Here is a 26598-nt window from a genome sequence, read left to right as displayed (position 1 = left end):
TCCTAGACAGTGTTTAGAATGCTCACAAATCCTCAAAGGAAAGGGAATAAATATTTGTCAAGGACCTCATATTATACTTGACAGTGTCATGTCTTATTTAACCAATCATAATTCTGAGTGGTAAGTAGTAGTATCATTTTATGTGTTAGGAAAATGAGGCCAAAGTCACACAGCTAGTAAGGGGTAAAGCTGGATTCAGGTCCCAGTCAGTCTTTTTCCAAAGCTCCTGTTCTTTCCACTGTAAGGTATTGCCTCCCTCTCAGTCCCAGGAATTGTTCACAGTGCCTAGGTTGTATACTTGGCCTCCAGTGCATATAATCCCAGTTTACAGGCAGGGAAAACATTTCCATCCTAACATGCGTTGCCATTTTTATATTATATTAGAAAAGTTGACAAGTGCTAGATAGATAGTTCCTTTGCTTTTACTTAGTTGCTTGTGCTGCTTGACAGTTGATAAAGGAATCAATATGATATTCTGATCTGTCTCTAGTGGCAAAGGAGAGCGTTTTTTTTTCTTTGATACTATCCCTGACCCATTCCCTTTGCTGGACATACAGTCTCTTCTAAGTGGTGATAGAAGTATCTATTAAATGTTTTGTTTTTATTTTTTGTTTGTTGTTTTTTTTTAATTTTACTGAGGAAGATTCACCCTGAGCTAACATCTGTGACAGTCTTCCTCTATTTTGTATGTGGATCGCCGCCACAGTGTGGCCACTGACACGTGGTGTATGTCCATGCCCAGGAACCAAACCCAGGCCGCCAAAGCAGAACACGCTGAACTTAACCACTAGGCCACCAGGCCGGCCCCTAAATGTTTTATTTTTTCATTCAGAAAGCATTTATGTCACACACCTCTGATCAAAGATCCTGGCAGAAATTCCAAAGGACAGTATATCTGCCTTTAAGAATTCATTTTTTTTTTTTTTAAAAAAAAACAACTAGAGGGAAAATTATATAACAGATTGACACCTATAAGAAAGTAAACTATATAAAAACGGACAAGGAGGTACAGATAAAGATGATTGCAGAAGAGAAATAGTTGCAACTGGTAATCATTTAGTTATCATCAAAGTTCAGCTATGTTAAAAATCATCAGGAAGCAGAGCCCACTCTTAGATTCAGAAGTAATAAAGACATACATCATGTGGTGTTAAAACCAAGACGTGGGAGGTCTTAGCCTCTTCTTAGATCAAACCCTGAGTCCGAGCACACTGTGAGTAATAATATAAAAATAACTTGAACTCCTCACCCATATTAACACGCACAATTTTTGTGTGTGTGTGAGGAAGACTAGCCCTGAGCTAACATCTGATGCCAATCCTCCCCTTTTTTCTTGAGGAAGATTGACCCAGAGCTAACATCCATGGCTATCTTCCTCTGCTTTATATGGGACGCTGCCACAGCATGGCTTAACGAGCGGTGCATTGGTGTGTGCCCGGGATCTGAACCTGCGAACCCCGGGCCCCCACAGCGGAGCGCACGCACTTAACTGCTTGCGCAACCGGGCCAGCCCCAACAGGCACAATATTTTAATATGACTCTGAAGAAATACTTGCAGATATTCAGCAAGTAATTGATCTTTCTTCCTTCCATTGTTTGCATTATATAAATTATTGAGTTACTATGTACTCTTCTTAGAGACTTAGGTCATTATTAGAGATCCTAAGGTTGTATCAGCCTCTAGTTGATGAACACATTTTCAGTCTGTTTCTAATGCTGTTTTCATATCATGCCAGACAAGTTGGCAAGTGCTAGACATTTCCTGTGCTTTTGTACTCAATCTCTTACTTTCTCCTTCCCCTTTAGGTTCTTTTGTAATCATTTTACAATCAACATCAACATTTATTAAGCCTGTCTATATGTAGGTCATTGGGATGCTAGGGTCAGGAATGGGTGTGTTTGTTTTTTTTTTTAAAGGCATAAGAAACGATCTCACCTGTTTAGTTAAGTGAAATATTGTTTCCATTTATAAAAAGTGTACCATAAATATTGATTGTAGACTTGTCTTTTTAACATTTTTAGTTTTAAGCTATTGCAGATCTTATAAACAACTATTGCTCTATATAAATAAAAGATGTTTTAGAACCTATACTGCTAATTAGAAAACTGTTTCCCAGCACTGTCTTAAAAATGTTAGTGTATTATTATTGAATTTAATTGTTCAGACCCAATGCTGATTTGTAGGCACAGTTGTGAAGTGAGGGAAGTTGGTCCTCTTTCCCTCCCAGCTCTACTCACTGCCGTGTGTAGCAGAGCTCTTAGTCTCTCTCCGTGTCCTGACTTACGAGGGTGTTTGACTCCTCTCTTCATGGTATATTCTGAGGCCATGTTTTTTTTTTTTTTTTGTGTGTGTGTGTGAGGAAGATCAGCTCTGTGCTAACATCTGCCAATCCTCCTCTTGTTTTGCTGAGGAAGACTGGCCCTGGGCTAACATCCGTGCCCATTTTCCTCCACTTTATATGGGACGCCGCCACAGCATGGCTTTCCAAGCAGTGCGTCCGTGTGCGCCCGGGATTGGAACCGGCGAACCCGGGGCTGCAGCAGCGGAGCGCGTGCACTTAACCACTTGCGCCACTGGGCCGGTGAGGCCATGTTTTTTGTATGTCGTTAAACATCAGTAGGTTGATCAAGTAGTGTGGCGGGCATGGTTGTTGTCTACCCTGATAATCTCTCCCTTCCTTTCAACTGTCAGAGAAATTTCCGTCACAAAATTATTTTCTTTTTGCATTTTTCTACCTCAGCTTTCCTGGCCTTGTTAAAATGTGTCAACTTAAACAGATAAATTATATTTTAATTATGAAAATAGTTGTTCTCATTTAAGGAAATGACCAATAGTTTTTTCCCACAATGTTTTGGACTAGGTCTTTATACGGAAACAATTATATATACTGAGACTAGAGCTCTGAAGTAGCAATATTTTGTCTTGTTTTTGTTGTATCACATAATAATCTATTTTTCTATAATTATTCAGAAAATACGTCTGACTTAATTTTCGTCTTGTGTTTCAACAGAAGGAGAATACATTAAAATGTTTATGCGAGGTCGGCCAATTACAATGTTCATTCCTTCTGATGTTGACAACTACGATGACATCAGAACAGAACTGCCTCCTGAGAAGCTCAAACTGGAGTGGGTGTATCCTTCTCTGCTATGACAGCAAATTTGTTTGCTTTGTCTTTAGTTTAAAAAAAATTCGTTTACCTAACCTCTCTCAAAATTCTCTTTCTACCAAAAAAGTAAATATGATAAACGTAACAACCACTTGAGAAAGTAAAGAGATGTCATCTCTAATCCTTTTCCTATTAAAAGCAAATTTAAAACCACCAAAATTAGTATCTTCTGATAGGGCAAGCAGTATTCTACGAACATCACACAGGTACTTGTGGTGTGGTAGAAGAGGCATCGGACTGGAATCAGAAGACTAGTGTTTGAATCTTGGCTCTGCCACTTACTCCCAAAGAATCTTACTTTGTTCACTTCTAAAAAGAGATTAATAATCCCTACTACACAGGGCTGTTTTAAGAATTAAATAAGAAGACGTTGGTTAATCATTTTGTAACCTGTAAAATAATGTTTATTATATCAAGAGCCCAAATTAACAAGGTTGATTCTAATTCCAGAATTAACTTCTTCACAGCCAGACTTTTAAAAAAATGACCATATAAAACAGCCTCCCTAATTTCGCTTAGAAATTCTCACTTCTCTTAGAACCTCTAAGAAACTCTTAGTGAAGAAGAAGCGAGCTAATAGTTTGAACTTGGCTTTCTATCTCCATTCTCCTATTCTCTCTTCCCCCACCCCTTGAATCATTTCCTCCTTTCTGTAGAAATTATCGGGAAAACTCACCAATCCTGTAATTCTATACAACTTTTTAACAGACACTCTCCCTACCAAACTGTGCCTGGCTCTCTCTTACTCATCATTTAGGTCAAGCATACATGTCACTTTCTCAAATCGCCCTTCTTTTAATCTCTTTTTTCTCTCTCTCTCTCTCCATTTAAATTAGGTCCTTTTATGCTTTCTCCTAGCGTCCTGTTATTTTTCTTTCCACAATTTCTAATGATACATTTGGTGTTTATTTTTGTCATCTTTGCCAGAGCATAAGCTCCAGGGACACAAGGGACCACATTTGTTTTGTTCAGAACTATGTGTTCAGCTCTACGCCTGAGACATATTAGGAAATCAGTATGTATGAAACTAAGATTTAAGCGCATAAAAGACTCGGGGGTTCCCCACGGGATAATGGCAGGACTTTAGTTCTTTATTTCCATTCAGTCCTCTTTTCGTTATACCTTCCTGATTCCCTTAAGTATCTGTGAAAAAAATTGTTAATTTTAACACCTTGAAAATTATGTTTATTAAAAACCTTGACTCTTTCTTTTAAGATATGGTTATCGAGGAAAGGACTGCCGAGCTAATGTTTACCTTCTTCCTACTGGGGAAATAGTTTATTTCATAGCGTCAGTAGTAGTACTATTTAATTATGAGGAGAGAACTCAACGACACTACCTGGGTCATACAGACTGTGTGAAATGGTTGGTATCAGTTAACATTTTTTCTTTTTTTGATTTCATGCTCTTTTTTTTTTTATTTGGCTTTTATTGGAAATGATTTCTTGTGGAGAGCTCAGAACTTAAGGATATTATGGGCATTCTGTAGAATATATTTTAAAAAGAAAAAAGGACTTACAGGCCTCAAATGGTTGGTATGGTTATCAGCAGCAATAAAACATATTCCCTATAAATCTCGATTGAGACCTCTTCTGCTTTCTCAGATCCTTTATGATCCTTTTGTTCTGGCCTGTAGTATCAAATATACGTGAGCACACTGAATTTCTACAGATTTCTGAGAGTGGTTATTGGTTACTGAATATTTATTGAGGACTTATTCTATGCAGATAAATTTTGAACTTCAGGCTTTTGGGGAGAAAGAAATCATGGCAGAATAAGGATCATAAGTATCTGATAAGATGTCAAACCGTAAAAATGTGAGAGCTCCTTTTAAGTGGTTAGACATATTTTAAAATTACTCAATTTTGCTACTTAAAGTTAATTGTTTAATGCTTAAATGCATTATTTTCCAACATTTAAAAGCTTCTCTCCTCCATGTCTGTACTATTCTGGCAACTATATCTTTATCTAGAAAAAATTACGCTATAACTATTAGAATATTATGTAGGTATTGTTAAACTTTTAGAGATGATTAAAATATTGCCTTTCACACTTGAAGAATAATATATGTACAGAATTCTTTATTACAACATTGTTTGTGATAGTAAAGATTGGAAGCAGTCTAGATATCCTTTAGCTGGGGACTAGTGAAGTTGTGGTGTACCATAGGTTACCATGCAGCTGTAAAGAAAGAATGAGGAAACTCTTTGTGTATTAATATGGAAAGATGCCTAAGATACGCTCCTAGGTACAAAGGTTGAAGAACAGGAAAATATGCACAGTGTTCTACCATTTGTTTAAAAAGGAGGTGGAAAATAAATGTGTGTCTTGGCTTCCACATATATAAAAATTTTCTAGAATTATCAATAAAAAGAAACTGATTACAGTGATTACCTGATTGGGGTTGCAGGGAGTGGAGATAGTAGAGGTAGATGAGATCTGAGCAGATAGGGCAAGGTAGAAAGAGACTTTTCTCAATATGTCTTTTTATAGCTTTTGATATTTGAACCATGCAAATGTATTACCTAATCCAGAAATTGTACTCTTTAAAATGTGTTTTAAGAGATCTGAATTAAGTATGGCAAAATGTTAACATGTTAGATTTTCAGTTACTTTTAATGTAGTTGACCTCAGTAGAAGACATAAACTATTTAAGAGGAAATAGAATTAAAGAAACATATTGATAAACTCTAGCCTCCTTAGTAATAGAAGAAATTAAGGCAAGATACCATTTATACCAAATTATCAAGGCATTTTAAAAGATGTAATTCTCAATATTGGGAAATTATAGTAAAACTTTTAAAACTTTTATTTTTTATGACAATTTAAATTGATACTATTCTTCTGGAAAGGAATGAGCACACGCCAAGAACAAAAAAAATCTGTATTTTCAGTTGAGCTTACCCCTTGGTTGCAAGATGTAGAAGGATTCTAGATATGGACGTGAAGACGTCTTTTTAAAAATTTTGCTAGTCACTCATATGTTTATCATGAGAAATTAGGGCATATATGCTGCACTGTTTTCGGTTTGTACTTAAAAGTTACTTGCCCTAAATTTAACTTTATAAGAGTTTAACATTAAGAACTAATTGAAAGGTTAGAGGCACTATGTGTGAAGGTGTTCATTGCTCTGTTCCTTTGTAGAAATGCTGGAAGAACTAAGTCAATAATATGCGTAAGGATTAAGGATTATACGGCAAAATGGAAAAATGCTTGTATTTTAACAGATTAAAATTACACAATGAAATATTGCATCTTCACTATAATAAAACCATGTAAATATGTATACCTATGTGCAGTACTAGGAAGGAACTTGAACAAATGAAAACTGTTTAATTTGTTATCATGCCACAATTGTGAATAAATATTTTCTTAAAATTTAGTGTTCCCTTAATTTGTTCAGTTTAACCAAGAAGGAGGAAGTACAGCTGAAAACTTAGAAAAGAAATCCTTTAAATAATTGATGTTTATTTGCTTTGCTGAAGAAAATAAAGCAAATTGGTCACAGTGAGATTTTTTTATGATTAAAAACTATTTGTTTAAAAGTTGATACTAAAGCATATTTCTGCTGTTTTACATTTCCTGTATTTAAAATTGGTGTTAATACTGATTTTTAGCCTTGCTATACATCCTGACAAAATTAGGATTGCAACTGGACAGATAGCTGGAGTGGATAAAGATGGAAGGGTGAGTAACAGTTTTATGCATTCTGTACCTAGTGATATTGCTATTAGAATGGAATTGTTGGTAATTTTAACCACACTTGTTTATTTTGTTCTTTAAAAATTTACTAAGGGATTTCTAGTATAAGCAGGGGAGAAAATATTAGAACATAAGAACATTACAAAAAACAAGAGAATCATACTGCTTAAATATTTTTTTCTAAAAGGTAAGTGTTCTCCCTAAGGAAACTATTTACTTGTAGAAATGGGAAGGCTGATAAACTTCTTACTTTTTTCTTAATAGAATAACTTTCGATGTTTGCCAGAAGGTACTACAATTTCCCCAAATTGATGGACCTCTTGATTTTATATATGAGTGGAACTGATAACACTTAAAAAAATTTTAGTTACTGTCCAATATTATTAAATTGGCTTACCTAACAAGTTCCTTATTTGTAAGGATCAACGGTGAATGTTAATAATGACTGATTAAGATATGTATGACTGTACTCCTGACATTCTCTGGCTTCAGTTTCTTTAAAGCAAAGGAGTTGGAGGGGTTATATTGGATGACTTCTCAAACCCCTTTCAGTTACAATTTCTGTTTAAGGACTGTTTGCTTTGCAATTTACTGGACTCTGATAAAATAATTGAAAAAAAAAATATTATTTTCCCAGGAATGGAGGTAATGCTAAAAGCAGGGTATCCAGAGCAAATTTGCCTGGTTTAGAATGCCAGGGTTAGGCTCCATCTTTTAATAGCTGTATAACTTTGGGCAAGTTATTTAAATCTCTGTATCTCAGTTTCCTCATCTGTTAAATGGTAATTATAATAGTACATGGCTCATAGTATTATGAGGATTAAATAAATTAATACATGTGATGTACTTAGAATAGTATATGGCACATAGTAAAGACTCAAATCATTACTATTATTATCACTGTTATTTCCTTATTTTCATGGTATGGGAAGAAAATACCTGCTCAAGATTCTTTAGGGCATGTCTAAATGTAGTAGCTATTTTAAATTAGGTATTTATCCATCCTTATTACTTTTTAAAGATGGCAGACTGTTCTTTATGATAGTGGTGTTTATTTGCATCCACCTGAATACCAGTTAGTCATGCTATCTTGTATTTTTCCTCTTGTTTTTGCAGCCTCTGCAACCCCATGTCAGAGTGTGGGATTCAGTTAGTCTATCCACACTGCAAATTATTGGACTTGGAACTTTTGAGCGAGGAGTAGGATGCCTGGATTTTTCAAAAGCAGTAAGTTACAATTTTTAAAGAAGTAAGAAGTTGCACTAGGACGCGGAAAAGAAGTTAAGCTCAGTTTTGTGTGTATGTGTTCATAGAAATTGATAACTCTGAATTGAAAAATGAGATGTTAACTATTGCTTAGCAACGGCCAGCATTTTATCCTAAGTACTGAAGTACTTTAGTTTCGATAGGATCCAGGATATTACACTTAATTATACTTAATTTTGTTCTGTCCTGAAATAGGATTCCAGTGTAGAAGCAGGAAATGGTTAGAAGAATACATACATAGCGTTGTACAATTGAAGCAAGCAATAGGATGTGCTTTTGTTTCAGCTTGAATTGTGGAGATCTGTTTTACTTAGAAAATTCAGACATGAAATTTGGCTGATTCTGCATAAATATTGGCTTTTCTTAGTGTCATGTTGGAGCAAAAGAAATAGACCTTTGTATTCACTAAAATCATGAATTATCTTGGTTCTGAATTGATGACAACATGAGTTTAAAATTCAGTGTCTGGCAATCTTATCTAAGCCTTGAGGGTTTATTCTGAGGGGAAAATAAAACAGGATGTTACTCATTTAAACATTCTCTTTGTTCTTGAAGTATATGTAATTATCATAGAGTATACAAGAGACCTTCTGCATTTTAGAATCCATAATTTTTAATTTCAAATATAAATATCCCTCTAGGTTTTATTGGGCCTCATTCATACTTTAAAATATATTTATGTGTTCGTATTGTCTCTTCAATTCCTGGCTATCAGCAGCTGTATTCTGGATTATGGGAGTTTTGTGGGACATGGAGAACATTTTTAGAGCATAAAGATAAATTTGAATGGATTTAGAAACTCTGCTAGCTTGAAGGCACTGAATGTCAAGGGTCCAGTGAGTCAGGAATTGGGAGAAAGGCATTTAGAAAAAGAGATAAGAGGACAGAAAGGAAATACTTTCACTACCTTTATCCCCCCCAACATCTCTATAGCAGGAAGCATTGTCGTCTTGTTGATACCATTGTTACAATGTGAAGACTGTCTTGGATTGCCTCATACTCTAACTTTTCCTAGTTTAGATAATCATTCCAATACAGACTAAGAGAAAGATAAAGAGAAGAGAGTAAGGTCTGCCCTTCCTCAGTACCCTTCACTCTTCACCACAATATTTTTTTGTTCCATAGACATCATAAGGCATGTACTACATAATGCTATTAGAAAAAAAATTTTTTTTAATATCATCTGCAGTTCTTTTTCTTAAACTGGGAGACTTAAAGTATGTGACTGAAAATGGTTTTTGGAAAATAGAAAGGAATTTAGGTATGTTTTTATTTATCTTATTTATTCATGTTATTGTAAATCAAGTATATCATGGAAAACTGAAATTGGCAGATTTGAAAATAGCAATTAATTTTAGCTTGTTCTATCAAACTGTCAAAACACAGGAGCAAAGTTAGGAAATTATGTACCTTTCATGTCTACCTCAAGGGAAAATACTTTAAATACAATCAGCAAGAAGGAAGCATAAGATGCAGAAGGGATTAGGGTAACCTCAAAATGAATTATTTGCTATCTCTGAATCATAGAAATGGCTAGATGGCAAGTGGAAATCAACCTAAGGAAAAAAGTAAAAATAGAAAGTATTTTTTATTTTATTTATTTTTTATTTTTTTGTGAGGAAGATCAGTCCTGAGCTAACATCCATGCCAATCCTCCTCTTTTTGCTGAGGAAGACTGGCCCTGAGCTAACATCCATGCTGATCTTTCTCCACTTTATCTGGGACGGTGCCAGAGCATGGCCTGGCAAGCGGTGCCTTGGTGCGCGCCCGGGATCTGAACCCTGGCCGCCAGCAGCGGAGTGCGCCCGCTTAACCGCTACGCCACGGGGCTGGCCCCAGAAAGTATTTTTTAAAAAGAATTTTGATTATATTTCTGAAGAAAATACAGTCATAGTAAATAGCGTATTCATTATGTTTCAAGGAACCATGAGTTTAAAGGATTTTGGAATAAGTTAATGTTAGCAGTTTTAAAATATGGCATTTCTTCTTAGAAAGTGAGCCTTATCTGAGAATTTTAAAATGACTTTAATTGACTTTTCTTTAGGATTCAGGTATTCATTTATGTGTTGTCGATGACTCCAATGAACATATGCTTACTGTATGGGATTGGCAGAAAAAATCAAAAGGAGCAGAAATAAAGGTAAATCAAAAAATTTTTTGAGTATAATTTTTTAGAATATATTATTTGTTTTGCAGATCCTTGGAAGTATATTGAATATCCTTAAATTGCAACAGCACACCAACTGTCCAGATTCATCAGATTTATTGATTTGTCATCATTCTTATGGTATTAAGAATACCATTCTTATGGTAGTCTTCTTTTTTTTTTTTTGTGAGGAAGATCAACCCTGAGCTAACATCCATGCCAATCCTCCTCTTTTTGCTGAGGAAGATCGGCCCTGAGCTAACATCTATTGCCAGTCCTCCTCCTTTTTTTCCCTTTTTCTCCCCAAAGCCCCAGTAGATAGTTGTATGTCATAGTTGCACATCCTTCTAGTTGCTGTATGTGGGACGCCGCCTCAGCATGGCCGGACAAACAGTGCATCAGCGCGCGCCCGGGATCTGAACCCCGGGCTGCCAGTAGCAGAGCGCACGCACTTAACTGCTAAGCCACGGGGCCGGCCCCTCTTATGGTATTCTTAAGATAAAATAGTCAAGCAATTTCAGTGATATTTCAGACACATTGTGCTACTGAAATGCCAAAGTAGATGTGGATGTCTAATATCAAAATTAAGACTGAGTACTCTACTTGGCTTCTTCTTCTTTGATAAAATATGTTATTTCATTCAATCTTTAAAGCTTTAAAAATCTAAAGGAATAATTCAACCTTAGGAATATGGCTGACATAACCAAAAAAGCGTATGTAATAATAAGTTTTTCGGTCTTAATTATGTCTGTGGGATTATTACATAAAATGCTACAACATTTATAATTGCTGTAGAATAGTGTTGATCCTTTTGTGTGGATCAGGCTATAACTTGTAAGAGAAGAATGTAAAATTAGCATTGCAACTGCATTCATATGGGTCAGAAATGGCCTCCCTCTGACAGGCTTTCAAAGGGATTCAAGGTGAGAGATGACTAAAAAAGCCTATGACGTATTTGCTGTAGTCTTAAATAACATCACATTCCCCTTCAATTGCTCTCTCTCTCTTAGCAGTTTTGTTTTGTATAAGCTTCAAGCTTTCAGTTTGTTGGTTGGAAAGAGGTTATCTTAAAATAGTGCAAGTTAATTTTTTGAAAGGAGTAGATTTAATTGTGTTTGAAAGGAATGTAACATGTCAGGAAATCTCAAACTTTGAAAAACAGAAATGAAGATATAGATTATCTTTCAGCCATCATTCAGAATAATTTAACATTGAAACGTAGGGAAGTTACACCAAAGTGAAATGGGAATTTTTATCCTTTGTAGTAAAGGCTACCAGATGAAGTTGTATGGTTTTCCTCCTACTGGCGACTCCTTGATCTCCTTTCCAGGACCTTAAATGTTGGTGTTCCTCAGAGTTATATCCCATAACCTCAGCTGATACGTTATACTGCTCCCATGCCCTTAGTTACCCTCTGCTCTGTCCCACATCAGTTAACTCCAGCCCAGATCTGTCTCACAGGTTTAAACCTATATTTCTTGTTGCCTGCTAGGCATCTTTACTTGAATGTTCTACCCCGAAAGCCAGATCTGTACTAATCATCTTCCTTAGCCCCCAGCCAATTTTGCCTTTCAGTGAATACCCCACATTCCACCTAGGTGCCCAAACGAGAAACTTGGGCATCATTCATGACTCCTTTTCCCTCGCTTCTCACACCCAGTCAGTCAGCAAGTACTCTAAACTCTGTATCCCAAATGTCTGTATTAGAACTCTTTCTAGCACAAATGACTGCACGACACTAAGCTAACTTAAAGAGAATTTATTGATTCATGTTTAGGGAGGAAAAGAAAACCTCTGGTAAAGGTCAGAGGGGGATTTTGTCCCAGGAATGACTGGATTGAGGGACTGGATCACTGATTCTCTGTCTCTGCTCTTAGCTTCTCTTTGTGTGTTGACCTTATTCTTTTCTACTATAGGTTTGGGGAGCTGATACATAACTTGTTAATTTATCTAAGTTTAAAATTCGGTAAGGTTTGCCTTACCGAATTAAAACCTTTTTGACAGAAATTAAAGAACACCTAAATGAGGAATATACTAGAGGCATGGATCGAAGACAGTATTGTAAAGATGTTACTTCTTTGCATATTGATCTGTATGTTCAACATAGTCAAAATCCCAGCATGATTTTTATAGAAGTTACAAGCTGAATATACGTGGAAATATGAAGGAGTAAGAATAGACAAAGATACCAAGGTTGATGAGGGTGTAAAGTAACTGGAACTCTACACTGCCACTGGGCATATGAATTGGTACAGCCATTTTGGAAAACTGTTTGGCATTACCTACTAAAGTTGAACATATACATATGCATACCCTCTGACCCATCCTGTTTCACTCCTAGGTGTAAACCCAGCAGAAATATATACATGTGTTGACCAAAAGACAAGTAATCAAAAATGATGGTAGCAAAAAAAAAAAAAAAGGAAACTACCCAAATGCCCATCAATAGGAGAATGGATAAGTCAATAATGTAGTCATTCCATACAAAGGAATACTATACAGCAGTTAGAATGAACAAATTACAGTACAGTACATGCACCAACATGAAGTACATCTCACAAATGCAGTGTTGATAAAATAAGCCAGGCACACGGCCCAGTGGTGCAAGCGGTTAAGTGCGCGCTCTGCTGCAGTGGCCTGGGGTTCGCCGGTTCGGATCCCGGGCGCGCACCGAGGCACTGCCTGTCAAGCCATGCTGTGGCAGGGTCCCCTATGAGGTGGAGGAAGATGGGCACGGATGTTAGCCCAGGACCAGTCTTCCTTAGCAAAAAGAGGAGGATTGGCAGATGTTAGCTCAGGGCTGATCTTCCTCACACACACAAAAAAATAAGCCAGTCACAAAGGAGTACATTCTGTATGATTCCATTTAAATAAAACAGACAAAGATAATCTATGCTGCTACAAATCAGGATCACGGTTACTTGAGCAGAGGGAGGGGATAGGGACTAGAAAAGGGATATAAAGTGTTTCTAGGATGTTAGTAATGTTCTGTTTCCTGCTCTGTACAGATGCTGTACAGAGGTGTGTTCAATTTGTGAAAATTTATTGAGCTGTGTACTTAGGATTTGGGTGCTTTTCTGTGCATAGAATATACATCAATAAAAAGTTAAAATATCATATAAGGTTACACTCATGCCCAAAGCGATTTAATTTCATAGGTTACTTCAAGTTATGTTCTGAATATATATCACTAGTACCATGGGTTTTGTGTACTGGGAATATTTGTAGTTACAGATATTAACCCTTGATTAATCAGTTTGGTGTAAGATTCAACTGTCAAGTAGTTTTGATTTTCTCCAAGTGAAAACAGGACTGTTCATTCAGTTTTTAAAAGACAACATCATCCTGGAAGAGAGATGACTAATTTTTGCTTCGTTGTTAACACATTATTTTTAAAATTTACTTAGACCTACTAGGTATGTATAGTTCCATACTAATCATTGTGGAGAATTATATAACAAGAAAAGATACTGTCCTTTTCCTTCATCTTATAACCTGAATTCTAGTTAAGGGGAAAAAGTATTCAGATTAGGTATCGTTGTTTGGCTGTTATTTATGAGCCTATACAACACCCTTGAGCCCAAATGTTAGTAGTAAAAATGTAAAATTTGCAGAAATATTGGAGCTATGGGAAAATTTTTAAATTTAGATCAATTCTTCCAAGTGTCATTTTATTAGTATAAGAATATAAAATGTATTATTTTTAACTCACTTTGTTTATAAGAGGACCAGTTTCACCATGTTGGTTTGCAGTGAGGAAATGCTTCCATACACATTTGAAGTTCTTTGCTAATTTAAAAAATGGACCCTACAGATAATCACCCTACAGATAAACACCAGCTAACAATAAACAGCTTTACAAATATGTAGATTTCACCTCACTGTTAAGTTTGAGTAGGTGCTTCTACTGTAAAACATCAATTTAGTAAAACTTCAATTAGGATTTACTGAACATACAGAAATATACTGTTTTTAAAATATCCTCAATTCACTAATTTTAGTGAAAAAAGTGTACTTGTAATTCTTTTGTGACTCTCATGCCTGTTTTCTTCCTTTTTCACTCCAGTTCTTTGTAACTTAACTCCTGTCTTTTCTAGGTTTTTTTGAGGAAAGGGCATAAGAGCTCTTTGTTTTTTCATTTCTGTAGGAATCAGTAGTGACCATTCTATATCTACATTTTAAGCCTTCACCCTGAGGATGAATTCTGAAACGAGTAATATTTTCTTGAATGAATGAATAGTCAATATTTATAGTACAAAGAAAGATAAGACTATTTTTTTAATCAGAATGGCAGTGTCTTTAAGAGAGAATGTACATGGCTCTTGCATTTGATAGTTTTAGTATACTTTTCCCTGAATGTTAAGAAATTAAAATGATCTAAAACTGTAATTCATATAAATGTCTTCCTAGTGCAGTTATTATATATAAATAGTATAAAAGGATATAATGGTATAAGGACATCAAATTTAAATCATTCTAAAAACCTGTTATTAAAATTTTTCAGAAAAATAGATCTTGGAAGAAAAGGCATTTCCTCAAAAATTTTTCCCTGTCTTTGTCAGTAGCTGTAATTGGTACTTGATGGAGATAAGAATATATATATATATCTAAAGCTTTATTTCTCTTTCCACAGACAACAAATGAAGTTGTTTTGGCTGTGGAGTTCCATCCAACAGATGCAAACATCATAATAACATGTGGTAAATCTCATGTTTTATTCTGGACCTGGAGTGGCAATTCACTAACAAGAAAACAGGGAATTTTTGGGGTAAGGATCAGAATGTTTTAAATTCATTATAAAACTTTAATTTTTTAGTTGTTGAGTAAGCATAAAATCATCATGCCAAAGGGAAAACTGAAAATTCTCATTGTTTCATTGTAGAAATATGAAAAACCAAAATTTGTGCAGTGTTTAGCATTCTTGGGGAATGGAGATGTTCTTACTGGAGACTCAGGTGGAGTCATACTTATATGGAGCAAAACTACTGTAGAACCCACACCTGGGAAAGGTCCTAAAGGTATGGTATTCTCATGTTCAAGTCATTCTTTTTAATTCACACATACTGCTATTGCAGTCGTCTCTGACCCAGACCAGGAGAGAGAGAGCTGCAGTGAAACAATACGAGAGTCACCAACATACCTTTTGTTTTTAAGGTTCTTCATGATGATCTTTTTTAATTAATTTACCCAGCTATTTATTAAGCATATATAACCTATATTTGACTATACTGAACCTTCCCTTCTAAGAGGTTAATGCAAAATAATTAGAATGAGATGATATACATGTGTTAATTTAAACAGTATAAAGATGAAGAGAGAAATCATCCTCATCTCTTCAGTGTTTTGTGAAGTCTTCACAGAAGAAGTGGTATTTAAGCTAAGTCATAATGAATGTCTAAGACTACAGACGATATGGAGCCTTGATCCCAGTTTAGGGAAATAGTTCAAGCAAAGGTAGAAGGATTGATATGAATGTGAGGCATTCAGGATTGTGTGAATAAATTTGTCATGTAAAAGTGTTAACAGAAACAAGAGATAGTCAACTTGAAGGAAATATGATTTTAAAAAATAGTAGTGTTTTGTAATTCCTCTTATCAGTGTTAAATTAATATATAATAAGCCATTGAAAATTCAAGTAGGGATTAAAGATACAGATTTTCTGATTTATCCATAAGAATCCTTAAAACTGGTTGGGCTCACCATAGAAGAGAGAAGAGCTATGAGGCCTTTATCCTTTATCCTGCAATTGGATGACCAGAAAAGAGCTTGCTAGGATTACAGACATGAGATTTAGAAAGAAAGAAGAGCTCTCTCTTTAGTGCCCCTGAACAAGGGAGGGGAGAGTTTCTAGGAGTATCTGCTATAGGGAGGTCAAGAAGAATAAGAACCAAGAAAAGACCATTAGTAGTTTACAATTTCAACAGAACATTAAGTCCCTGGAAAAGCTAAGTATAGATAGGCCAGTTTCGAAGTGGAGGATTTTGAGAATCCAAGTTGAAAATGGAATGGAAAGTAAAGAGTTACTGAAGTTAGTGTGGTCTTTTTTTTTTTTTTTTTTTGTGAGGAAGATCAGCCCTGAGGTGACATCCATGCTAATCCTCCTCTTTTTTTTGCTGAGGAAGACCGGGTCTGAGCTACCATCTATTGCCAATCCTCCTCCTTTTCTTCCCCAAAGCCCCAGTAGTTAGTTGTATGTCATAGTTGCACATCCTTCTAGTTGCTGTGTGTGGGTCGCGGCCTCAGTATGGCCAGAGAAGCGGTGCGTCGGTGCGTGCCCGGGATCCGAACCCGGGCTGCCAGTAGTGGAGCGCGTGCACTTAACCACTAAGCCACGGGGCCGGCCCCAGTCTGGTCTTTTTAAGGTTGCCTAAAACCTGAAAGTAAAACGGGAATTGCCAGTGGAAAGGAGGAGATTAAAAATCTTAGAGAGAGAGAGATGAGAATAGCTGAATTGGGCATAAGAGGAGAGGTTATCCTTGTAAAAGAGCAATAGCCTACATTTTATTCTGAGACCAGAGCTTTAGAAGTCTGAGAGATATCTTATGTGGGTAAATGGTGAGGATCATGTGGGATGACATTGCTCTCAGGAAAAACAGCTCTCTGTTAGAAACTTGTATTGAAGTTTTTATTTTTAATGGCTAATATAAGAATAATAGTAATATAGTAAAACATCACATAATCAGACTCTATTACTTCAGAATTCTTACTAGTTGAAATTGGGATCCAGCTGAAACTTTTGACTTGTCTATAGATACTGGATTTATTATTATAATAAATGCATACTAAAACCTATAAATTTAGAGGTATCATTTTCTAAACAATTAGTGATTAAAATTATCCTTATCAACTTACAAAAGCATGTTTCCAAGGACCTTTTCTTATCCGCTGTTGATTAACATAGTTATTTATAATATAGAAAGTCCCAATTACTACATTTGTGGCACATTTCCTACCTTTCTCATCTCCTTTTGCCAACATAGCAATAGACTACAGGGTTCACTCTCCCCTGGGCTGGGTCTGTGGGTACGTGTGACGGCAGTATGCATGGCCATGTGATAAAATGGGAGAGGGGAGAAAAAAGGAATAAACTCATAGTTCAATCCCCTTTTTCTTTTTCTCACTACAGCCCCTCTTCCCAGTCCCAGTAGTGGACCTTGGCATTCATTCAGTTTTAGTTTAAATTGATTTTCCTCAGAAATATAGATATATTTTATTCTTAAATCCCATTTGCACCCAAATATACAGATCTACTTTGCCCTTTTCTACAGTAGATGAAAAAATTAGAGGAAGGGCATTGAAAATAACCTTTTTTCAACTCCATTTTTCCTTACTGTTTAAGAATAATAAAACTGAACAAATGTCCAAGTACCATGTACTTCTTTCAAAGTAGAAGGTTATGAGAGAAAAATTAGTGACCTTGTTCTAAGATCAGTTGGCTGGGAGCAGAGAAAGATTCTTTATTAGCAGCAACAGGTGGTAGCAGTAGAAAGAAAACCAGCTAGACCAGTCAGTGTCTGAGTTCCACCAAAAAAAGAGAGAGAGAGAGAAAGGAAGTGAGGGGGAACCAACCTGAAGTTCCTGAGACAGTTCCCCTGAGGGTTGGCAGAGCAGCCTGCCCTGATTTCTTATTTATCTGCCTCACCTCAAACACACTGAAACAACTCCTTCCCTTTGTTTCCTTGGAGTCTGCATCAGACCATGGGCATCACCATAAGTGGCGTATGAAAAAAGAGAATCCTTGTCCCCCTGCTCAGAAGGAAAGACCCAATTTATATGCCTGTCTTCCTTCATAGACTTTCTAACACAATATGTTAGAACTAACACAGCGTTTGGCATTTGGTACTAGCTGTTTGAAAATTACTTGTTAAATATTTTATTAAGGAAATGACTTTAATCTTACCTTTGGGTATAAGTGTAGGAGTAAAAGTTGAGTGTGGTACTGATTAAGCACAATTTTCACTGAAATGTGGAATTTGAATTTAGCATTGTAAATGTCTTATGATTGTGAAGATTTTCATACTGTATCTTTTAGGCAATATACTAGATTAGTGTTTTCCATATCCATTCACCTGAATTTCCAAGTTTTGGTAGTTGAATTGAATTAGACATATTCAGAAGTTCAAAGAATAATCCTTAAATTGTATCCAGTAACCCTGATCTCAATCATTGGCCATGCATTCTCAGACTCTTTCATTCAGTTTAGGTTCAGAATTCACATATGAGAAGGATGGCAGTGGGTTGAGGAATCTTAAGAAAAAAGAAAGAATAACAGTATTATCAACTGCCTTTCCCACTCTCTCTCTCTTCTTTTTCCTGGGCACATTTGTTCAGTATCAGAAATGCCAGGAACAGCACAGTATATCAAAACAGTGATTTAAATGGTTGACATATTATCCTCTGACACAGAGTTTGGGTATAAATGTACCCTTCATTAGCCTTAATGTGTGTTGACGTGCGAGGCAGGGAGAGGTTCAGAGGTTGTTTTTAATTGGGTTTTTGTCTGAAAAACTTGGGGCTTGGCCTCTGTGTAAGAAAACCTGCATGTGCACAAACAGGAAACAGGAAATCTAATCTTGTAAACTGCTGGGCACATGAAATGGCCTGTGTTGTACTCTGCTACATGACTAACCCTATTATGGGCAAACTTGCCAAGAATTTTGTTTCTTCTTTTATATTTGGGGTTTTCAGTTCTGTGAGTATGGCTGGGAAGGATTTGGTGAGTGCAGTGAATAAATGTGTAAGTCCAGATTAGAGCAGATGCTTGAAGTTTCCATTTTTAAATTCTTGCCAAAAATTTCAGTACATTGATCCAATTTGCATATTCCCTAATATGACATCTCTGTACCCTTGGCAGTCTTATCAACCAAAATTTGAGTATATTGTGATATTATATCTGATAAAGGGACATTTTTGGGTAGCAGAAGTATAATTTCGTAGCTAATCCTTTTAGTCTAGTAAATAGACAAACCAAAACTGTATTTTATGTCTCATAAGCACTCTACATATTTTATTCTTGCTTCCAAACCATTTTTTCTTTACCTTAAATGTAAATTAATAGGACTCTTCAAAGTAATTAGTATTTTCTATTTATTTTTTTCCTCAGTTTGATTGAGCTATAATTGACATATAAGATTGTATAGTTTAAGGTATACAGCATAATAATTTGATATATGTATATATTGCAAAATGATTACCACAATAAGTTTAGTTAACATCCATCACCTCACAATTACAATTTTTTTTCTTGTGATGATCTACTCTCTTAGCAACTTTCAAATATACAATACAGTGTTGTTAATTATAGTCACCATGCTGTGCATTACATCCTCAGAACTTATTTATCTTGTAACTGGAGGTTGGTACCTTTTGACCACCTTTACCCATTCCCCCACCCCTTTCCGCCTCTGGCAACCACCAGTCTGTTCTGTATCTGTGAGTTCACTTGTTTTTAGATTTCATGTATAAATGAGATAATACAATATTTGTCTTTCTCTATCTGACTCATTTTACTTAGCATAATGCTCTCAAGATCCATCCATGTTGTTACAAATGTCAGGATTTCCTTCTTTTTTATTCCATTGTATATATATACCACATTTTGTTTATCCATTCGTTCATTGATGGACACCTAGTTGTTTCAGTATTTTCTCTTTCTTATGTGGGTACAAGGTATTTGTTATTTCCAACATATATGAAATAGTTCAAAAATTTTTATATGAAATAATTCATAATTTTTTAAGTGGGGGAGGGGAAGTTGAAAGTATCTGCAGCACCATTAAAATGTTTGTTATTCTTAAATCTTTGTCAAGTTCCTTAAAGGAACTAAGAAACCACCATTTTACCTGCTCTCCATATAATCAACATGGGCCCATTTTCCCAGTTGCCAGGAATATAACATAAATTTCAGAGTCTCCCTATCATTGGATTCTATAGTTAAATAGGCACAGAATGCCTTCCAAACGATCTTTATTTGGCAGTCAAGGTAAACTTGCTTTTTATGGAAACTTTGTTTCTGTTAGAGATGAGAAGAAAGCGGAGGTTTGCAATTAATCTTGGATAGTACTTGGCCATGATCATGCCTGGAAGTACAAAAAGTTTTAAATTCAAGGATAATTATTTTTCTTGGCAGGTATTTTAAACATTATTTGGCTTAAATTGGAATGTCAAATACAGGCCCATGAGAAAGGAATCTTTGACTATAAATTTGTTTTATAGGTACATACTATCTAATGGAAGCCTTGGTAATTTGTTTAAATTTGAAACACAGAAATCTTTTTAGCTAAATTAATATTAGGTCCTCCTCAGGAAATAACATCCCTGGGGTGGGGAGTGGCAAGTGGGAATGTCACAGAGTTGATCACTATATAGAGTATTTTTATTCTTGATGAAGCATTTGTTCTTCAATTTTATTTTCTAATGTTCCATCATTCTGGGAAGATCTTAAATATTTAACAAAGTTTTTGTCGTGTTTAGAGGTATAGAAGACTGCATTAAAAATAGAAAAACTGTATTTCATTTTCTTGCATTCTGATGGAGATCTATGAAACTCCACATCTGTTTTTTTGTAATTTCTTACATAATACTTTCAGTCTATTCTTGTTAATTTAACCATGAAAGAGAAAATAAGCCCTTTGTGTTTTTTTTTTTTTTTAAGTGCCCAAATAAAGCCAACAATTCTTGCCAGAAAATTCACATGTCTCAAATGTCCTTTGTCTCTTGGTCACATCAAAGCCATAGTAGATAATTGGTTTGCTGTCCTACTGGACACAATTATGTTGTTCAATGTTTAAAGTATTTTTAGGTGATGAATGTTGATGTGAGCTGAGGCAGTGGACCTGAATAGCAAGTTTGTTGGAGTTCTGCTCCCAGCTCTGCTGAATCGGGCTAGCCCTTTCCTTTCTCCCTGCCAAATATACCCATCTTAAGTGTTTGTGCCACTAACACCCTCACACTGAGTAATTTTTCGAGTCTGCTGTAGCATAATTTTTTTTAGGATACCAAAGCCCTATAAATTTTAGTTAATTTTTAAAATATAGTGGCAACTCAAATAGAAAGATGAGTAAAAATGAACAATCTCAATAACAGTTTTATTGAGATATAATTCACATACCATTAAATGCACCCTTTTTTGTGTGTGTGTGTGTATGAGAAAGATCACCCCTGAGCTAATATCCATGCCAGTCCTCCTCTTTTTGCTGAGGAAGACTGGCCCTGAGCTAACATCTATTGCCAGTCTTCCTCCTTTTTTTTCCCCCCTTTTTCCTCCCCAAAGCCCCAGTAGATAGTTGTATGTCATAGTTGCACATCCTTCTAGTTGCTCTATGTGGGACGCCGCCTCAGCATGGCTCGACAAGCGGTGCCTCGGTGCGCGCCCGGGATCCGAACCCTGGCCACCAGCAGCGGAGTGCTCGCACTTAACCACTAAGCCGTCCCCTCACCCTTTTAAAATGTGCAAGTCAGTGGTTTTTAAGATTTACAGAGTTGAGCAACCATCACCACTATCTAACTTCACAACATTTTTAACACCCCAAAAAGAAACACTGTGCCATTTAGTGGTCACTTCCCGTTCCTCCTTCCCCTCAGCCTCTAGCAACCGTTTGTCTACTTTTGGTTTCTATGGATTTGCCTATTTTGGACTTTTCATATAAATGGAATCATACAATATGTCGTCTTTTGTGACTGGTCTCTTTCACTCAAACCTTAATGTTTTCAAAATTCATCCATGTTGTAGCATGTATCAGTACCTCATTCCTTTTTATGGCTGAATAATATTCCATGCTCTGAGTATACCACATTTGGTTTATCCATTCATCAGTTGATGAATAATTTCAGAAAATGCACAATTTTTTTTCAAAAAATTGAGAAATTATAGCTCCAATTTTAGAGTTAAATTGACATATAAGATTGTGTAAGTTTAAGGTGTACAACATATATGTATATATTGCAAATGATTACCACAATTAGTTAACATCTATCACTTCACATAGTTATAGATTTTTCTCTTGTGATGAGAACTTTTAAGATGTACTATCTTTGCAACTTTCAAATATACAATCCAGTATTGTTAACTATAGTCACCGTGCTATGCATTAAATTCCCAGAACTTATTTATCTTATAACTGGAAGTTTATACTTTTTGACTACATTCACCCATTTCCTCCACTGAATGATTTTTAAACTTGTAATTTTTTTCCATTTTTCTAGGGATCTAAGGTCTATTTATTGACTTACTTTGGCCATATTTAAGCAAGGTTCTGCCTTCCCATTTTGAACCTTGTAACTAATTCTATGAGATATCATCTTCCAAAAAGCTTTACTCTTGCACTAGGCAGATAAAGAGCTTCTCTGAGTAAGGCATCATGAATACCAAAGAAAAAGGTTTGAGTACTAAAATCTTATTCTCACTATTAAGAAAGAGAATCTGATTTTTTAAATATATATATATGTATGTATGTATTTTTTTAATCTCCACATGGACTTTACTTAAAATATTTTTTATGTTCTTGCCTTATCCCTTCCTGGGTGCTTGTGAAATGCTATGAGCATACAAGAAAGCTGGGATGTCATTCAGCCATCACATTGGTACAGCTGGACCAGTTTTTAAAGTACTAAAATACTTCTCTGGTTGGTCAAAAGCCACTGTTCCAAGCTGCCAGTGCCCACTTCTGCCCCAATACCTTCCCCAGTCCCTCATATCTCAGCAAATAAAGAGAGTAATCTTTGGCAGAGCAGAAGGCCTCCAGGTTAACAGTGGTTGTTAAATGTTATGACTGTTACCTCAGCAGAAAATGGAGGCTTTTTTGCAAACTTAAAGGAACATTGAGTGAAGAGGCTTGAGTTCTAGTCACAGCTTTGTCATTAGCTATGTGGTATTGGTTAGGCCACTTCTATACCTCTGTGTCCTCAGCTCTATAATCAGAAGACTAACACCTACCCTAACTACCATATAACATGATTATAAGAGCTGATAAAGTTCTGAGGCTAATATATCCTCTGTTGTTTGTGGAATTATCACTACTTTGAAATATTTTCAGAGTAAATATTGACGTAAATGCAAAAGATTGTATTAAGCTTTATTACCTGCATTGCAGAAGACTTGCTGAAAATAGGTTTTTGATTGTTGAGTAATAGGAACTTTTGATTATTCACTCTGTAGTTCTGCTAAAGTTTTCTTCCAGAAGACACTAAAGTCTGATGGAAAATGTTATCACTATTGTTTTTATTTTTCCCTCATCATATTAGGTGTTTATCAGATCAGCAAACAAATCAAAGCTCATGATGGCAGTGTGTTCACACTTTGTCAGATGAGAAATGGGATGTTATTAACTGGAGGAGGGAAAGACAGAAAAATAATTCTGTGGGATCATGATCTGAATCCTGAAAGAGAAATAGAGGTAAGGATGGAAATGGAGCATAAAAATTTAAAAATATTAAACCCTCTAAACTCATGTCTTTTGTCCCACGTTAAGATAACGTACACTTTTCTGGGAAATTGGTGCACGTTCTTGTCGTTTCATTCCCTCAAAAAAAGGACCATTTGTTAAACAAAATAATTTGAAAGAATAAGGAAACATCAGGCAGAGTAATTAACTTCCTTGTTGTTTACTTCTGAGATTATTTTTTAGTGATCTAAAAATATAACCATGCAAACTTAAAATTCAACATTCATCAAATACTGTATCAAAATCCAAAGTAAACAATATTTTCAAAATTTTAAAACTTGAAAATAATCTTTTAAACAATGGCTTAATGTTAATTGCTAATTATCTATGTGTGTGTCTGCTTTGTGGCATGGACCAAGTGTTTCCATAAAACCTGACAGGTATTATGTGCTCAGTGAAAGCTTGCTAATTGAATTGAGGTCTCAGGAAGTGACATGGTTAGAATAGTATTTTAGATCAATGATTCTCAAAGCAAGGACAAATCTCACAGTTTAGTATTGCTTCCATGTTTTTGGTGACTTAAATTTAGAATTTATGCTTGGTGTTGTCTACACGTAACATGCTTTCCAGACAAAATCTTCCCTAAAAAAAGAGGACCCTGATAGTACTGCTCTTGGGTTTTATTTCCAAGAAGATAGATAAGAAAGAGTGGCTTTATCACAACCTTAAGTTCATAATGGAAATGCCACTTCCTTTACCATTTCTTTTCTTCACAGATAACTGATATCCTTTGTAATTCATAGCTACACCATCTAGTTCATTCCTCCGTTTGCCATTTCTAACATAAATTTGGATTACTTTTAGAATTCAGTTCTTTGTGCTTTTAGGAGTCATTTTGGATCCTACTTCATAAAGAAGAAAGAATTACATTATTTTAGAAAGAGTCATTGTTTGGGTTTATTATATTATTAATGTAACATTTACTGAGAGTATACCATGTAGTACATTAAATAAGATTGATCTCCCAAGGAGTCCTATTAATGACAGTTAACACTTTACAATATATTGCTTTTTAGTTACAAGGAAATTTCACATGCATTGTTCTTACATTTAGATCCTTACAACAATCAGTAGTAGGTAGGGTGTGTATTATTGTTATCCATGTATTACAGATAAAGACATTTGTCTTAGGCTAAATGACTTACCCAAAATAACATAACTAGTAAATAACAAAACAGATTACATTCTTCATGTGATCTAATGGAACTTATTCCTTTTTCCCCTACTCCTAACCCCTAACTCTTGAAATCATATAAAATATAAATTTAAAATTGCCTGAAGCAAAGAACGTTGATAATAAGGCGTTATAACTTCTGTGTAATAACATATAATTGACTGAACAAATAATTTATTATTAGCATAAGATTACCATATTACTTTCAAATTTGGAATTCTGTCATTTATTACCCCATAGTTGCTTACAGCTATAAATGCAGTTCAGATAATAATTAATGTCCGTTAGTATGTGTATGATGACTTTACAAATTGAATTTTTTAGGTTCCTGATCAATATGGAACAATCAGAGCTGTAGCAGAAGGAAAGGCGGATCAATTTTTAGTAGGCACATCACGGAACTTTATTTTACGGGGAACATTTAATGATGGCTTCCAAATAGAAGTACAGGTAAGCTGTATGGTTTTAACCATTAACTGAATATTCTTGATGATACTCTTTGTTTCTTATAACAATGGTTGTATTTCATTTTCAGGGTCATACAGATGAGCTTTGGGGTCTTGCCACACATCCTTTCAAAGATTTGCTCCTAACATGTGCTCAGGACAGACAGGTGTGCATGTGGAACTCGGTGGAACACAGGCTGGAATGGACAAGGCTCGTAGATGTAAGTAGAGCAAAATGTGATTATAATCCCCCCACAGAACTCCCTACACTGGCAGTTGGGAGCAGCAAAGGAAAAAGGACTCAGCATTGGTTAAAACCAATTGTATTTATATAGTTTAGTAAAGGGGAAGGGGTAAGGGGACAGTGTTTAGTCACAAAATGTAACATGAACCCACTGTAAAGAAGCAAATTAGCAGGGCAAAAGCTTGATTTTTCTGTCGGTTTCAGTAGTAGAAATCAAAAAAGATTTCACATGTATGGAGCATTACTTGTTATGGCGATGTTTGGGCCTCTGGTGGTGTTGCAGTTGTATTTAGTAAGTGCTGCTCACTAACAGACTCTACTGTCTTCTTTTTGAGTTGGTTTCTTACTGTATTTTCTCCCTACCCCACCCAGATATCCACCTTTTCTAGCCCAAAAGGTGTATACACATTCTTTGCAGACTCTAAAGGACTATACAAATGTTTATCATCTTTATTATTGTTCCACTGCCTAGCCACGAGCTGGTTGTCCTTTCTCCTCACCACTCTGCCAGCATATCCCCTTCCTGCTCTGAAATTCTTTTTCCTCTCATATCCATGTGATATTTCCCATTGGCTACAATAAAGTTGATTGGAATTCCATGTTTACATGAAACAAGTTGTTTTCAAATATGTTTTTCCGCTGTTCCTGTAGATCTAGGGAGACTTGCTCATGTACTCCCCAACAGCTGTCTGTCTCTCTTCTAGGAACCAGGACACTGTGCAGATTTTCATCCAAGTGGCACAGTGGTGGCCATAGGAACGCACTCAGGCAGGTAGGGTCTTTGAGCTGAGTAATCTGAAGTGGTGGGGTGTTTAACCGTTATTCAGGAATGTTCTCACTCTGGTCTGGAGAGTTAATCTTTTAAGTGACACACTAATATGCTTGTTGCTCTTCTCTGTTATGTATACTCATTCAGTCATTCAGTGGTTATTTATTTAGCACCATTTGTCAGACTGTTGTGGGCACAGAGGCTACATCAGAGTGCAGAACAAAATCCCTGCCCTTGTA

General features: G+C 35.8%; 1 protein-coding gene across 8 annotated transcripts in view; it reads left to right on the top strand.

Moving 5' to 3' along the window:
- Positions 1 to 26598, top strand: part of EML4 (EMAP like 4) — a 159698-nt gene that overhangs the window by 103538 nt on the left and 29562 nt on the right. For all 8 annotated transcript variants that reach the window (XM_014792331.2, XM_087436843.1, XM_087436842.1 and 5 more), the window contains 11 exons: positions 3012 to 3135; positions 4386 to 4535; positions 6788 to 6857; positions 7989 to 8099; positions 10183 to 10278; positions 14918 to 15052; positions 15167 to 15302; positions 23527 to 23678; positions 25225 to 25350; positions 25436 to 25567; positions 26295 to 26362. In XM_014792331.2, coding sequence (XP_014647817.1) covers positions 3012 to 3135; positions 4386 to 4535; positions 6788 to 6857; positions 7989 to 8099; positions 10183 to 10278; positions 14918 to 15052; positions 15167 to 15302; positions 23527 to 23678; positions 25225 to 25350; positions 25436 to 25567; positions 26295 to 26362 — 1300 coding nt within the window. The remainder of the gene's footprint in view (positions 1 to 3011; positions 3136 to 4385; positions 4536 to 6787; positions 6858 to 7988; positions 8100 to 10182; positions 10279 to 14917; positions 15053 to 15166; positions 15303 to 23526; positions 23679 to 25224; positions 25351 to 25435; positions 25568 to 26294; positions 26363 to 26598) is intronic.

The sequence above is a fragment of the Ceratotherium simum genome, chromosome 11 (genome assembly GCF_057802395.1).
Source record: "Ceratotherium simum simum isolate JZ-2026a chromosome 11, ASM5780239v1, whole genome shotgun sequence".
NCBI lineage: Eukaryota > Metazoa > Chordata > Mammalia > Perissodactyla > Rhinocerotidae > Ceratotherium > Ceratotherium simum.
Note: the sequence above shows the minus strand (reverse complement) of the source record. Positions and strands in the feature narration are given on the sequence as shown.